General features: G+C 57.4%; 1 protein-coding gene across 6 annotated transcripts in view; it reads right to left on the bottom strand.

Moving 5' to 3' along the window:
- The window catches only part of LOC133348278 (autism susceptibility gene 2 protein homolog), a 268596-nt gene that overhangs the window by 27856 nt on the left and 223386 nt on the right, over window positions 1–17354 (bottom strand). For all 6 annotated transcript variants that reach the window (XM_061561005.1, XM_061561003.1, XM_061561002.1 and 3 more), the window contains exon 6: window positions 527–578. In XM_061561005.1, coding sequence (XP_061416989.1) covers window positions 527–578 — 52 coding nt within the window. The remainder of the gene's footprint in view (window positions 1–526; window positions 579–17354) is intronic.

The following is a 17354-nucleotide window of genomic DNA, read 5'->3' as shown; positions in this document are numbered from 1 at the left end:
CGAGTCTCAAGTGCGCGCCACTGTGGCGAGATGTTAACTACCTCGCCTGGTATACACCAGAGCGTGGGTTCGAACCCCACCCTGGTGTATTTGTAGTTTGCGTGTGTCTCTCGCTCTCTCCCCGTGGTCGGTGTGGATCTTTCTCCAGGTCCTCCGTTTTTTCCCTCCACATTTACAATCAACATCAAGCGTTTAGGGTATTTCACGTTATAATAAGTCACTTCGTTGAGAGATAATTAGTTGTGGTAGCCAAGTCACTACTGAAAAAAGAGCCATATAGCTTAGTGGGCCCTTACTAGCACTATAACAGGAGGGTCCTGCTTCCAATCGTGTGTTTTCAGCGGTTGACGGCGACGCTTGCTGCGTTTTTTTCTCAATTGATCATTTTCCAGGACACCCTTGGGGGGAACGTGACGTTCCATCTCCAGGGATGGTGCAGGGTGGAATATTTCAACGGAGCGACAACAACGACGAAAATAACAACCACGTCTTCGTTGAATTGGCAGCGGGCGGCGAGACAACTCACCTTTCGTGAGCGACGCGGTGTGGAAGAGCTTCTCCGAGCCGGCGTCCGAGGCCTGGCGTAACATCACACGGGAGACACGCACGCACACAGACACGATGGACGGTTAGTCGACGGCAACGCCGAGGCGCACGCAAGCACGCACGCACGCACGCGCAATCGTCACACGCAATCTACGACGGCGGAATTTTCTGCCACGTGCGAAAAAACCGAGACGGCCGAGCGGCGGTCAGCGGGGGGAGGGAATCGTGCGGCACTGCAGCCGCCGTGGGAGGAGGCACGGAGGAGATCAACAGCTGCGGAGGCAAAAAAACCACGCAAACCAAACCAAAGGTCAGCAGGGCAATGGTAGTTCTATAAATAACAGCGCTGGTGGGGATAAAAAAAAATCAAAGAGGCGAGGAGCCGCGTGTTGGGCTGCTGGACCGCGCGTGGCGTTTCTCCGCAAGGGGGCGCTACGACACAGCAGCAGCAGCGGCAGCGGCGACAGCAGCAGCGGCAGACGTCGTCGGCTGTACTCCGGCAACTCCCACCACGCCAACAACACCACGCGGCAGGCACTCTGCGAGCAGCCCCCCCACCCTCCCCCCACCCCCCCTTCTTTGACACGCGAGTTACACCAAATCATCCAACACCCTGACCGCTTTACTGAATTAACACAGACGCGCGTTCGTGTGTTGCCACCCACGCCGCGTGCTACCGCGCCAGCCAGACCGCCGATCGGACAAACGCCCCCCCCCTCCTCGCTACGGCGCGACTCGCCAAAGGCTCTTGAGGGCGATCACTCGCGGCCCTAATTTAGACACACGCACACACAAACACACCGACACACGCACACACAAACACACCGACACACGCACGCACGCAAACAACAATCGTTCCCCACTAAGTGGCGGTGACGCCACCCCGGCGCTTGTGCCGTGCCAGGTGCACTTTGAGGCCGAAGGCTCGCTGCTGACAGGAGGTCAAGGGGCAGACCCAGGTGCCATGGGTTGACCGACTGAGACGACTGGCTGATGCACCACCTGTGCCCCCTACTGCGCCAACTTGCTGTGCTTTAGCTGCACGGCGCTCCGCTCCAAAACACACACGCGCGCACACACACACACAAAACACACGCGCGCACACAAACACACACACGCACGTGCACACAAAACACACGCGCACACGCGTGTCAGGTTTCACACGCGCAGAGCGCGCCGTTGCCGGCGGCGTGGAACATATTTGAGTGAGATGTACTTGGCGTTACAAAGTGTACTTTTTAAGGCATGTGCGACCCGCGCGTGTGCGTATTTTTTTTATTTCTGCGTAGTTGTGTCTTCGCCTCTCAGTGATGAGAGACAGCGGGAGGGGAGTGGAGGGATGGGGGTGGAGGGGGGGCGGCACAGAGCTCATAACCTCCCAATTTCTCCGCTCTCGCCTTGGGATTATCCCTCAATCAGACCGCTGGCACGGCGCTTTGATCCCGGCCAGTTCTTGGCACCGGGGGCTACGTCTTTCTCAGAGGTAAACGCTCTGCACAAAACTCGCTGTAATTCCGTGGGGCTTTGATCGCAGGCGCGTTCGCTCTCTCCCTCCCTCGCGCCTGCGCGCGAGCGCCCGACGACCGCTAAAAACAAAAAATAACCGCGGCACAAGCCTCCGATTCCTCCTCCGACTCCCAACTCCCTCTCCGGGAGGAGGGCCACTGCCTTCGGACTCAGGTTGGCGACACCGGTCGGACCGCGGCGCTCGCACGCAACGGCGGCGACCGTCGATCGTCCGGTGGCAACGGTCGCAGAGGAAAACCCGTCACGTGGTAATGCAGTACAACATTAATCCGAGCGCCATGTCTTCTGACACAGTGACCCGAAGAGAGACGTCTAAGCACGTGCACGCACGTGACTGGAGAGAAAATCATTGCCGAGTAAAAAAAAAACGCGTGAATGAAAATCGCGCGCGAATTCTACCGTTCTGCCATCTGCATCGGGAAATAACAAACTGTGGTCTCAACAAGTTCCCGTCGGATTCAATACAGGGCGTCCACAGCGCTGAGACGGAGCGATGACATCTGGCTCGTGTGCAGCGGCGCGCCTACAGATCGTTGCGTCTCGAGTTTGCCGCGAGAGGCAGACTGGCGGGGGGAGGGGACTTCATGGCTGCTGATGATGATGATGAGATCTGCTGTCAGCCACGGGACTGCTCCGTGTCGCTTGCTGGCGAGTTTTGCCGGGCTTAGGTCTTCGGTGTGCCGTGGACTGGGATTCTGTACGCAAAGTTCATCTTACACAGCGAGCTCATATCCCGGTCGGAGGTCAACTCAGCCCTTCATCCATCCGCGGCCGATGTGGCGAGTTCCACTTTGCGGGAAGGGCACAAGCGAGCGGGCCATCCCCTGGACGATCCGGTGCTCCGTCATGGGAGCGTGGAATTACCACCACCGGCGGAGCAGAGTCAGCGATGGCGATTGAGTATCGTCCCCCATTGCGTCAGAGAAGCTGGGCTCACGCTTCGACTGTGTCAAGCACTTGTCAAGCTGTTGTTTGACACCCTCTCCATCCCGCCTGGCCACCATCTCCGCCTCGGCAAACAATCCGGGCTGTGTCAACAACAGCCTGGGCCAAACTTGATGATCACGTTGCGCGAAACGAAAAGGCACCACGAGCGGCGGTCGTTTTCATCACGCAAGCACCGCAGCCAGACGTCGTCTCGTTGACTATAAACGCACGCGTCTAAGAATAACCACCCGCTATCGTTCGCAATTACAGACTTGAAGTCAAAACAAAAACTGGGTTTGGGGCAGAAGAAGAGGCCATCAATCCGCCGCTGGACGAGAAATGGTGATGGAATGGCAGCCGCGCGGGCGGGGGGGGGGGAGAAACACGCGTTTGGGAGCAGGGACGACTCCAGCGTGGAGATGGAGCGGCGAAATCGGTTCTGGTGCGGCAAACGAGGATGGATTTGCGGGGGTGCCTTTCATCCAGCAGTGGACGATGACACATCACCTATCACAACGGAGATGTTAGCAAACACTGCACAGTGCAATGCGAAACGTGGTGACCAGCACGCAGCCTCAGTGCAAGTTGACACGTGCGCCCTGGTTACGCAACACCCGGGAGGTGGGGGGGAGTGGTGGGGGGCGGGCAGAGGAGGGGGGGCGGGTGCAAGGAGTGGGCATTCTCAGAACGGAGCCAGTCGATTCAGCTGCGCGTCTGGCGCAAGCTCAACAGGGGAGGAGGCATTGGGGGGAGGAGGCATGGAGGGGGGGGTTCATTACCTCCAGCTGTTAATTATCCTCGCAAATTAACACCAAACGCCCGTGGGCTGCCACAAGGCATCCAAGAGAGCGAGCGAGCGTGCAGACAGATGCGCGGATAAACACAGATCGAGCACAGACTCATCACACACACACACGTACACATGTGTGTGTGAATATACACACGTACACATGTGTGTGTGTGAATATACACACACACACCCGAGTCACACTTGTTCACGCATGAACGAGTGTGAAATGAACAAAACCCGATGAACACCCCGGTGAACATCACACGCGCAGGTGAACACGTGGCCGAATCGTGCCTACGAACGCAGCCAAAACAACAACAACACGGCCATCGCACGCTTGCAAACAAAGACAAAGGTTCCCCGTATAGCTTTAACAGACTGTTGGGGCAAGTGCTGTTAGCGAGAAGCACCTATGCAGGCCGGCACAGCGCACGAGGGGGTGGGTGGCCAGCACCACGCCCTGCCGCCTTTGTCTCCCCAGTGGCGATGTTTAAACACCGCACCAGGTACTCATTTGAGGCTGAGTCGACCTAGGGGAGGCCCATTCCCGGTTCAAATAATTTTAACCGGTATTAGCCGTGAGCGGGAATCGAACTTGGATCGCCGGGTTCGGGTCGCAGCGCGCTAACCGCTACGCCGCCGCTCCGCATTGCGTACACACACACACACGTGAACACACACGTGAACACACACGTGAACACACACGTGAACACACACGTGAACACGTGTGTGCATTACAACCGATCAACACTCGTTAATGTGCTTCCGCCACACGTGAGCATGTACGCCACGGATCTTCGTGCGTGTGTGATCGTATGTGTCTTGTAGGTGTTGACTATGGAGGAGGCTCGTGAAGGACGCCGCTGCTACTGGGCAGTTGGAGGCAGTCGCCCTCCAGCACAATGGAGGGCAGAGGAGCGACGCTTACAACAACGAGCGGAGCGGCTAAAACGCAGAAAGTTGGCACAGTAGGGGGTACAGCTGGTGCGCATCTACCGGTCATCTCAACCAACCCATGACACCTGCTGGGTCTGTCACGAGACCTCTCTTGTCAGCAGCGAGCCCTCGACACTTCACGTGGCCTCAGAGTGCACCTGGCCTGGCACAGGCGCTGTGGTGACGTCACCGTCACGTAGTGGCGAATGGTGGATATTGGCATTGGTTGGTGTGCCTGAGCATGCGTATATATATGCCCGTTTGGTTATTTAACTACGATTATATTACTAGCAACTAATTTTAATTCACCAGGTAAAGCCCACTGAGCTATGAGTTATTTTACAGAGGCGACGACCTGGCCCACACGTGATGACAGCTCATCATCGAAGTGGCCGATTTCATCATCATCATCACCACCACCACACACGTGGGAATTCATAGCAGCAGCCAAATCATCTATAACGGCGCGCGTTGATTCTAAATGTGGAGGGGGAAGGCGGAAAAAGCCGGGGAAGGAAGCCGGAGAAAAATAATCCACGCGACCACCACGGGGAGAGAGAGACCCATGCATCATTGCCAGGGGGCCGGGATCGAACCCCTGTGTATGTCTGTAGCTAACAGCACTTGCCCCAACAGTACGGGAAGGCTATACGGGGGATCTTTGGCATTAATGTGATTGTGTGTGTTACGACTTATCCATGCAGGGTGTGCGTCTGTAAACGCGTGTCCTAACAGCCTGTATAGGCTGATTGGGATTTGTGTAGGTGATCGAGAACAGCACTTGCCCCAGCAGTCTGTTAAGGCTATACGGGGGATCTTTGTTGTGTGTGATGAGTAGCTGGTGTAGCGGTGTGTGGTAAACATCGCCACAGGGGAGACAAAGGCGGCGGGACGTGGTGCTGGCCACCCACCCCCTCGTGTGCCGTGGCAGCCTTCATAGGTGCTTCTCGCTAACAGGACTTGCCCCAGCAGTCTGCTAAGGCCATACGGGGGGGGGGGGTCCTTTATCTTTGTTTCGTGTGCGTGTGTCCTGACGGGGGGAGGAGTCCTGCTCACAACCTCCAATCCTCACCCCTCACCCCGACGCGGCGGGCCCCCCAGATTACAGACAACGCGGCCGCTTCAATTGCGACCTGCGTGCACGCACGGGGGGGGGGGGGGGAGCTTCATCCAATGAGACACGCGCCGACAGCTCCTGCCACAAACCCACACGACTGGAACGGATTTTTATCAGCGCTGGGGAGATGGTGGAGGGGAGCGAGGGGCGGGGAGGGGCAGAGCTGGGCTGGGTGATGGCTCGTGATGCGGGGCTGGGTAAGCGGGTGCCGTGCTCAGGGGAGTGCTCTGGGGAGTGCTCTGGGGAGCGCTCTGGGGGAGCGCTCTGGGGAGTGCTCCTAGCTGGGCGCTGGGTGGTGGCCCACGTGTGTGCTGGCCACCTCGCTGGCCCCTGGCAGGAGGAGTAATTTAAACTCGCTCGCGGTCGTTGGGGCCTATAAATACTGGGACAATAACGTGGCCCCCACACAACACACCGAAGAGGCAAATAGATTGCGATGAGAGGGGACAGCGAGCAGTGTGGCGGTGGAGAACGCCAGCCAGGCAATTGCCAATCCTCTACCCCTGGCCAGCAGAACAACTGTTAGCTCTCTCCATCAGTCTCTCGACAACTAGCCACTCGTACCCTAACCATCACCAACTATCCACTAGTAGCAGCCCTTTCCACAGACGCTAACCGTACCACCACCTTCACGACGCCACCCGTGCCCCCCCCTCTTTTCCTTCCATTCACTTGTAAGTTTTTGGGTTGCTCCCAGCCGTCACACACTTCACCTTGCAACGCTGCACCTCCCCAAAAACAAACAGCTCTTTATCTCCGCCGCACGCACACACGCACTGCACGCCCAAATACTACACACACACACACGACTACAGAGGACAGAGGTCACCAGCCACATGCACCATATCCCAGTGCCCCAGATGATGCGACGAAACGTCATTTGCACCTCCGGTCAAGCATGGCCGTCCACGCACAGTGCCAAAGAAGTCGAACACGCGTCAACATCGAGGCAGACGAGGGCACGTGGGCAGCATTACCGGGGTTCAGGGTGAGCGGCCAAGGCTCGCACACGGCCAGGCAGAGGTACATTGAGGGTTCTCATGGCGCAGCGTTCCCAACACTCACCGAGTCCCAACACTCACCGAGTACAAACTAAGGCGTGTTAGGGTGGAGCGCAGAGGTCGCAAACGGGTTTTGATTCCTTACCCGTACCCGGCCGCACCAGGGTCGCAAACGGGTACCCGTACCAGGCCGGGTACAGGTAGCCGGGTATCGGGTAGGGTACGGGTATCGGGTACCCGATTGCGACCTCTGGCGGAGCGGGATATCAGTGCTGAAGGCTCACAGCTCTGGACGAGGAGACGCCTCGGGGCGCAGACTACGGTGGCATGGCCACAGTCGCAACGACTGCGGCTTTGTCCTTCGTTTTCCATTGACGAAGAAGCTGTGCGTGCTGGCCTGCTGCTGATGTTCTGATGCGGTCGATGGTTCCACCGCCGGTGTCTTCGAGGAGGAGGCGAGTTTGTTGTCCTTCCCCCACACCTCCAATTAGCAGGGTTGGCTACGTACGGTGCGAAAGAAGTTCAATGCACGTGCATGCATGATGTTTGGGTTTCGAATGAGTTGTCTTTTATTCTGGACATGCGACTTGTTTCCACTCTGTACTGCACAGCAGCAGCAGCTGCAGCGTTCTTCCGGATCTGGGTGTTGAGATTCCAGGATGGACAAAGCAGCAGCATTGTTCCAGATCTGGGTGTTGAGATTCCAGAATGGACAAAGCAGCAGCAGCATTGTTCCAGATCTGGGTGTTGAAATTCCAGGATGGAGACAGTATCAGCAGCATTGTTCCAGATCTGGGTGTTGAGATTCCAGAATGGACAAAGCAGCAGCAGCATTGTTCCAGATCTGGGTGTTGAGATTCCAGGATGGATAAAGCATCAGCAGCATTGTTCCAGATCTGGGTGTCGAGATTCCAGGATGGACACAGGATCAGCAGCATTGTTCCGGATCTGGGTGTTGAAATTCCAGGATAAAGCAGCAGCAGCATTGTTCTAGATCTGGGTGTTGAGATTCCAGAATGGATAAAGCATCAGCAGCATTGTTCCGAATCTGAGTGTTGAGATTCCAGAATGGATAAAGCAGCAGCAGCAGCAGCGCGATCCCAGAAGGACTCGTCAGTCGGCGGCGGCGAAGTGACATTATTTGAGGTCTCGGGGTTCATGGTTGGCGTTGGCAATAAAACGCGTGGCAATCGGCTCCTGAACTTATTGCCACGCGCAATAAAATATAATCTTTCGTTGACCGTCAACGCCCGAGGAACCGTCAGCTCTTGATTCGACGAACCCCCCTCCCTCACCGCACCCCTGAAAGCCCCCCAGTAGTAAAACCGAAAGGAATTAAGATGTGATTTATGACCACCGGACCTTGGCACCCTGACAGGGCTGTGCCGTACGCCGACGTCCGAGGTGCGTGACTTGACAATCAGCGGCAGCGCGTGGCCGCGTCACGCCAACGATCGGCACGCAACTCGACATGGATACGCGGGCCACGCAGACACCCACGCACGCACGGACACAAAGATCCCCCGTGTAGCCTCAACAAGAAGGTTCGGGGAGGGGTGGGGAAAGTGCTGTTAGCGAGCACCTATTTAGACCGGCGGGTGGCCAGGTATCACACCAGGCCGCCTTTGTCTCCCCAGTGCTGATTTTATACACACCAAAGCAGGTGATCATTGTAATGCCGAGTCGACCTAGTGGAAGCCCAAGGCCGATTCAGATCATCGTCACTGGTGTTGACGGCGAGCGGGAATCGAACTCGGGTCGCCGCGACACCACCACCATTCCCCACGTACACACACACACACACCAGCAGTCACAAGCACGCAGCCTACCGCACACCACCACGTGCAGCGTAGACACACCGCGTGGACACACAAAGACACCACGTAAACATCGCCACTGCACACCGCGTAAACGTCGCAACACACACATAGCCGCACACACACACAGAGCGACACCACACACACACAGCCGCACACACACACAGCCGCACACACACACAGCCGCACACACACACAGCCGCACACACACACACACACAGCCGCACACACGCATACAGAGATGCGCACACCCCAGGCTGGGTTCCTATCGGCCCCATGAAGCGCGCCGCTCGCCCGCCATTTCACGGCTGTAACGACTTCTTGCCTGGAGACGAGAGCCGCGTTTAACGAGACAGCCCCCCCAACGCCCCCACTCCCCCACCAACCCCCACTGACTTCCACCACCCATTCCCCCCCCCCCACCAACCACCCCGCACTCTTCCTCCCCCTGTCCCCCGGTACCAAATTTATCCGCGGCTGCCTCCAATTATCTCCCTCCCACCCCGGATTCTCTTCTCCCTCCCTCCCCCACCTCCTCCTCCTCCAGACATCCCTCCCTCCCCACCTCCTCCAAACCTCCATCCCTACCGACCACCACCTCCTCCCTCCCTCCCCACCTCCTCCAGACCTCCCCCTCTCTCCTCTTCCCGCGACTCCCGTCGACCGCATCTTCCGCGCAACCTCCCGAGATTCAATTCGTGGCCCACGGTAGCGTTTAATTATTATTACTACCACCACCACCATCATCACCATCGTCGTCGTTGTTATAACAACAGTCCTGTTCTTTGTGTTTGACGGCAGCTGCGGGTTGTGCAAATGCCTCGTCAGGGAGGAGACGGACAAGACACCAACGGGAAGCTCGCTCACATCGACTCCTCTACCCGCCTTAACCGACCCGCATACAGAAATAAATACCCAGCCGACTCAACGGTGTCGGCTAGAACCGGCCAATCTACCGATCTGCCAAGGTAGGTGCGGGGGTGGATAGAACGGTAGTGTAGCGGTCAGCGCGCTGCGCTGCGAACCTGGCGACCCGAGTTCGATTCCCGCTCACGGCACAACGCCAGTGACAATTATCTGAACCCGGTCCTGGGCCACCCCTAGGTCAACTCAGCCTCAAATGAGTACCCGGTACGGTGTGGGGAGACAAAGGCGGCCGGGGGTGGTGCTGGCCCACCCACCCCCTCGTGTACCGTTCCGGCCTTCATAGGCGCTACTCGCTAACAGCGCTTGTCCCAACAGTCGGTGAAGGCTACACGGGAGATCTTTGTCTTTGGATGGGTGGGTGGGTAGGTGAGCAGGTGATTATTCTCAAATGGAATGCGATGGCCAGCCACGATGAACGAGGACGCGTCCCTCCAGTAGAGGAGACCCGGGTCGCGGTACCCGTGCGGGAGCCGCCCCCCTACAACCTCCCGTCCCCCCACCCCCCACCCCTCACTCGGCCACTCCACACGCTGGAGGCTCCACCGAGAACCGAGCTTCGTCCCCACGTGTCAACGCCGAGCCCGACACGCGCGCAACACACACGCGCACACAACACGCGCGCACACGCACACACACACACCGCCTCAAAAGGCCACAACACCGCGTGTGCGCTCCCTCTGGCTTTTGTTATTATCTGAATCGAAATGACGCCGCGACATCAGAGACCTTCAAAGAGGAGGCAGCATCTCGTTGTGGACGCGAGCAGAGGCCATCGTGTCAATCAACCCCAAACTGAACGGCAGCATTTTTATTTCACCAGGTAAGGCCCCGCTGTGCTGCGTAGCTCTTTCTCAGAAGTGACCTGGCCACGCAAATGACCGCTCAACGAAGTGGCTCATCACGTGGACATTGACAGCGGCCAAACACTCTAAACGCACGGCGATGTTGATTCTAAATGTGGAGGGGAAAAACCTGAGGGCCTGGAGAAAAATCCATGCGACCACGGGGAGAGAGACACCGCAAACTCCAAATCTACAGCAGGCGTCAAGGTCGGGATCCAACTCACGACCTCCTGTAGACCAGGCGAGGTAGTTAACATACCCGCGCAAGTCACAGGCATTCTTTGACCGTGCTCCACCATGCTGGTTCAGTGGAGGTTGGTGAATGCAGGTAGCATGTACGGGGGAGCACGGAAGTAAGGATAAGCGCAGTCCAACAATGGGGGTTGTTGCACTGCCCCCATCTGCTACCCACAATTTAGCCCGTGGGTCTCATTAGTGAAGGGGAATCCTCGCGTGGGTCAGCCAAATTCCCTCCCCCAAGCTCTGCGGTCCTCTATATATGAAGGTGTTGCCGGGAGAATTAACGGGTGCTGACATACGTGGGAGGAGACCGGAGTGCCCGGCGAAAATCCACGCGTGCGAGGGGGAGACTCTCTATCGTGCAGAGACAGGTGGAGCCCACGTTCGTGTGCCGCCTTCCCCTGGCGAGCCGGAGGCCATGGCTCCTCCGAGTCTCACAACACCATCTGTGTGGTGAGCCACCAACCCTGGGCGCTGTCTCCACGGCACTGGACCGCCGCGGTCGCCCGGCCGAGACTCGCGTGGTAGTAGCGCTCTGGATGACTGCGTTAAGACCTCGGCGCGCGGACCGGCTGGACGGGGGGGGGGGGGGGGGGGGGGGGCGTCGTGGGGGGTGGTTGGGGTAGAAAGGCAGAGAGGTGAACGCTGCCCTGTGCCGGGCCGCCTGGGAGCCGGGGATTGGCAGAGGCGCCCGCACTGACACGACGGGGAGACGCGCCACGGTGATGGTGGTGGTGGGGATGGTGATGATGAGGGCATCCCCCGAGGCGGCGGGCGGCGAGCCATGAACGCACGTGCGCTCCTGCTGAGCCACGAGCAATGACACGGCCCTTGTTTACTGATGATCCGGCTGCTGCTGCTTTCTCAAGTAACACGGCCGCAATGTCGACGCGGTTCAGTTGGTTGGCCTGCAATGAGGCTGTGCGGTGCCGCGTGCCGTGCCGTCCATGACGGGAATGTTGATCCCGTGGCCACAATTGCACCTTTTTCTGTCAAGAATTCACCTTTGGCACGTGCTGTTGCGTGTTATTGCCGTAATGCGTGCGTGTAGGTGTGTGTGTTCGAGTGGTGAATGGCGGCTGTTGTTTGTTGTTGTGTTCAAGTTGTCTGTGAATGTGCTTTTGTGCATATGGGGAGTGGTGGCGGAGTGGTGTGAACCGGGTGACCCGAGTTCGATTCTCGCTCATGACCAATAACAGTGGCGAATATCTGAACCAGTCCTGGGCCTCCCGTAGGTCGATTCAGCCCTTGGTGCGGTGTGTAAACATCAACACTGGGAAGACAAAGGCGGCTGGGCGCGGTGCTGGGCATCCACCCCCTTGTGTGCCTTGCCGACCTTCATAGGTGCTACTCGCAAAGGCTATACGGGGATCTTTGTCTTTGTGTATTTGTGGATGTGTATGTATTAAAATACGTATTTGTATGCAACGTGTGTGTATTTGTGTGTGTGGCAATACAGGGTAAATCCTTTCTCTTTGAATGGGGCTTGTAGGCATGCCCCTCCGTGCGTGTAGTTTTCGTTTAGTTCATAGTTTCAGTTAGCGTGTGTCGCTGTTTGTGAATGTCTCTATAGCCACCGAGGAGCAATTGTGCTAACAAAACTACGTCCCATATAGTAAATCCATAGAGACACATCGACCAACAGAAGCCCATAGATATACTTTAAAGACAAGCCACAGAGGAGTGCGATTGTGGCCATGCAAGCCACACTACGGAGCACACACACTAAACCCACTGTGGTAGTGTGCACTCCTTCAACGGACGAGGAGGAAGAGCAAAACCACACGAACGAACTCTCCCTGCTGAAGCCCTCTCTGACCTTAACATTGATGTTTAGCCCCGGAACATATTACAGCTGCTGCTGCTGCTGCCATCGTACGCAAAGATAGAACGTGTCCTTTAAATCTTTATGTATTTACGTGAGAGTGTGTGTGCCTCTCGACACACACACACTCACAACGCCGCAGCACTCCGAGACCCCCATCTACCAGCACGATACCGGGACCTAACTCTCCCTCTTGGCCGACTTCATCATCCGGCACGGCAGAGGAGGTGTGGGGGAGGGGGTGTTGGAATGTCGAACCAATTTACAGAAAGAAAAAAAACGCCACACAGATGGAAACGGTTACAATCTCAGCAATACACAACAACACATTTTCAGCCAATAGCGCTCCGGCAAAATCGGGCCGCGCGGAAAGATGTGTCCGTGCAACGGAACAGCATCTCATTAACATATAGCAGCTTCTGCCATTTCAATAGCGGAGCGAACCTCAGGGGGCTCCGTTAATTTAAACTCCAATTTCTCTTGATGGTCTCCCGGGGACACAATTAGTTTGCCGGCGGGCGGGAACGGAGGGCGGGCGGGCGGACGAGGAGGACGGGGAGGGTGGGAGCGATGGGGAGGGAGGCGGTGTAGCGGAGAGAGGGGCAGGGAGAGGGAGACAGCGGGAGGGAGGAGGGGAGAGGCGAGGGGGAATGGAAGCGGAGGAGTTGTGGTGAGCGACGGACGTTGGGAGGCAGAGCTGGACGGGCTGGAGAGTTTGGCGGAGGCGAAGGGTGGAAGGGCGCGCCGAGGGTGAACGCGAGAAAGGCGGCGGCGGTGGTGGTGGTGGTGGTAGCACCGCCCGGCGCGCTCGCGCCTAATCACACGCGGTGGGGCGAAGGCACGCAGCGGAGAGCGCAGCACTCGTACTACCACAACCATCACCACCACCACTACCCACCACAACCATCGACACCACCACCACCCATCACCACCACACTGGTTACGACCACACCAATGAAACCCTAAAAGCAAATCGACGCAGGTCGCAGGGGCTCGCACGCCGGCCAACACAGCCCAGGCTAGCCGCCTCTCCCAAGACGACGGGCCCAGCTCCTGGCTCTCAGTCGCTGCGAGCTGCGCACGCAAAGTCCACAAGGAACGAGGAGGAGGAGTCCACAAGGAACTCCCCCTCCGAGCGTGCCGCGTTCTACCCGAGGGCTCCAAAAACATCCGCTGCCCCCCCCCTCCGCCCTGTGCTCCTCGCGCGCGTGCTCCGCTTAAATCCGAAATCTCACGATTGTAAATCGCTTGGTACAAGACAAACACCAATAATCGTAATATCTTCGGCATCTGCGGCTTAACCGGCAACAGCTGCGGCTCTCCGCCCTCCAAAAACACTGGCCCCCAAAACAAAAAAAATGGCCAGCTGCTGCTCGCTGCTGCTGCTGCTCGCTCCATTTTCTTTTTGTAATAAACGACCTCAACTCTGGGAACTCCTGCACCGGGCCCCCCCCCCTTCTCCACCGACCGCGAGCTCCGGGACACTCGGGGTAGAACGATCCTCGCTCAGCCCCTACACCACCATTGACGGCATCGTCGCAGTCCGACGTGTTGATTCGATTAAAAAAAAGACATACACAGCATCTACTATTGGTCTACATTGTGCACGTAGGCAGCCTCGAGTGGCTGCAGCAGGGGGGGGGGGGAAGGGCTCCACCGCGTGGACCGGCACACTGTGCGGTCACCCTTGCAGTGTGCCGGTCGACGCTTCCAACCACATGCCAACGTTGTTCCCCACGTTGGCATTGTTTACTGGGGGGGTGACGGGGAGGGAGTGGGGCCCGGTGATGGCGTTGGGGAATATTTATCGCTTCTCTGCCTGTCCAATGCATCCGTGGCGGCCGACAGGAATCAATCCGCTGTGAAAAGAGCGGCGTCCGTCACGTTTGTGTGCGCGACGGCCACGGTGGTGGTGGTGGTGGCGGCGGCGCAAGTTGTGGGTCGCGCGGAGAGAGAGAGGAGGACTGGGGGGGGGGGGCAGTGAGAGGTGGGTTTGGGGAGGGATGCCGTGTGTGTGGTGTGTCAGTGCGAGCGTGTCGGTGCATGCGTGGGAGAGGGTTGATGCATCGGGGATCTGCTCTCTGCGCTCCGAGCTGCTGCTGCTGCTCATGCCCCCACCACCACACCACCTCCCCCACCACTTCCCCAACCGCCTCCCCAACCGCCTCCTTCAACGGCACAATTCCCCGGGAGTGGTAAGTAGTGCCTCTTGATGGACTGACATTTCGGATAACAAGCACCTCTGGGGCCAGCTCAAACCCAGGGAAAGCTCGCAGCAAGCAATCACTGTCAAGATGAGCACGGATGGCAGCAGCCAGAAACAAAAAAAAGAAGAATAAGAGAGAGGGAGAGAGCCCCCACACACGTGGCAGACAGACGAGGCAGCTGTAGTCACAGTGGAATAGCGGGGATTGTAAGGCGACTTGGAAGCCGCGTTGATAATGATACCTGCGGTGCCTGCCAGCGCACGCTCACGCCGGGTTCAAAAGGTGTTCTCCGGGTCTCCCGAGGGGGGGCACACGGGGGCGGGTGGAGGGGAGAAGGGGGGGGGGGGGCGGCGTCGGCGACGTGGGGAGAGAGAGAGAAGCAAGGATCCGCGCTCGGAGGAATGGTCGTGTGCACGCGTGTCCGTGCGTGTCGGTGCGCGTCCGTGCGGCGCTTGAAACATCGCGTGTAAAAGAGGGCTTCAATGTGTTCTTTTTCTGAATTGAAAACTCATTTCTTTCGAACTGTTCTTTGTGTTTAGTTTGTTGTCCTTCCCCCCCACACCTCCGAGGGAAGGTGCGAAAGAAGTTCAACACACAACGTACGTACGTAGTGTTTCGCGTGAACACAACGTGGGGCCACAATGCCGCAAGTCCACCTGCCAGCAAGTCGTCTGACCACTGCACGTGCAAGTTGCGTATAAGACGATAAGCCAGTGGCATTGGACGCCCATGAAACAGAGCCTCACAGCTTTGGGCGAAAATCCCCAGGCCGGCCCAGGACACGGTGCTGATGGGACTATGCCACTCGGCCGGCCTGGGAACGCCTGGGAATTCTCCAGGAAGGGGCTAGAGTCCGTCGTCAGGGAAAGGGACGTCTGGGCCGCCCAACTCAACACGCTGCTACCGCCGCAATCCTCAGCAGGACAAGCGGAGCGAGAAACGAACGAGCAAGTGAGCGAGCTTTTTGGGCCCTTCCTGCTGAAACGAATCAAATCGAATTCATCTGTTGAGATGCAACCTGAATCGTAATAGAATTTCACCCGGGCTCTTGGGCTACATGGCATTCCAAGTCAAGGTGTGCTCTCATCCGAGCATTGGGCAGTGCCGTGTTTTGACCGTGGTCTATAAATTCCACATTCCTATGGCTGGACCGTACGGTTATAAAAGGATGACTCCAGGCCGTATAGTGGTATCTGGGGACTGAGAGGACTACATTTTTTTTTCCAAACTCAGCATGTTCGTCAATAGCATCGGGTGGGCAATAGCCCTTCTTCACAGCAGATGACGAGGGAGGCAAATTCGTAAATATGCAGGTCAAATTTTCAAGTGTACAATTTGGCAGTATTTATTAACTATGTATACTGTTTACACAATCACACACAAACACGCGCGTTTACACGCACACACGTACGCAAGCATACACGCGCACACACACGCACACACATACAAACGTACACACGCATTAATGTAAATACGCACACAACAATATCACACCGAGGGCGCGCTGCTCGCGTGAACAACAACGAGCCGAATGCGCCAACGAAGTCAGGGCCGGTATGGGGGCTCTGCCCTGACATGGCAACAAAGCCGGCGTTGTCGGGGTCTGCCCGTGGTCAGGGCTGTTATTGTAAAAAACGCGAACCCGTTCCGATCACAAAAACCCATTATCGCGAGCAGGTGCCCCTTTCAAGGCCCCGGTAACGAGAGGTCGCGCCCACGCCGGCGTCGCCAGGCCGTGGGTAATAAAGCATTAGCCGGGGTTTGGGACCTTTGTGCGTTTATTTTTAAAGGGACATTCCGCCCGCCCGCCAACTCGCCCGCTCGCGACGTACGCGCGTACACCGGTGACGCGCGAGCCGGTTGGCGGGCCGCTGGAGGAGACGCGCGTGCACGCTGGGTGCTCGCTGCGCGTGCACGCTGGGTGCTCGTGCACGCTCGCTGCGCGTGCACGCTCGCTGCTCGCTGCAAGCGTGCAGGTGTTCACACCTGCTGTCGCGCCGATTTATGAATTATGCGTGCCACGAACAGACGCGCGCCACTGAATTGTTTGTGGCCGCGTGTTCGTATGCACAAGCGTACAGACGCACGCGCACAGACACACGTGCACAGGCACGCACGGACACACGCACAGAGACACAGACACAGACACAAAGATCCACCCCCCCCCTGTATAGCCTTTAACAGACTGCTGAGGCAAGTGCTGGTAGCGAGCCACACACAAGAATACATACATACACATATCCCAATTTACCTATACAGGTTGTTAGGACAATTGTTTACAGACACACCCACACACTGGTCTCAATAAAACCATACTGGCTGCATGGACAAGTGTTAACACGTACACAATCACATTTATGGCAAAGATCCCACGTACAACCTTTAACAGACTGTTGGGGCAAGTGATGTTCGCGAGCACCGATGCACATCACCATTGCATGGCGTACACACGCACGCCTACACACACACACACACGTAGACGCATGCATGTACACACAGAGACCCTCCGTGCAGCCTTATGCTGCGTTGGGGTAGATGCAGTTAGCCAGCGCTTAGCGGGCAGCGGGGTTGCGTGAGGATTCGTTTGCCCCGTACGGCGCCTGGCAGCCTTCGTCTCCCCGCCGCTTATATTTACGCGCCCCACCGGGTGCT

This window comes from Lethenteron reissneri, chromosome 27, assembly GCF_015708825.2.
Source record: "Lethenteron reissneri isolate LAM-NWPU_2019-01 chromosome 27, ASM1570882v1, whole genome shotgun sequence".
Taxonomy (NCBI): domain Eukaryota; kingdom Metazoa; phylum Chordata; class Hyperoartia; order Petromyzontiformes; family Petromyzontidae; genus Lethenteron; species Lethenteron reissneri.
The sequence above is the reverse complement of the archived record's forward strand: the minus strand, read 5'-3'. Positions and strand labels throughout refer to the sequence as shown.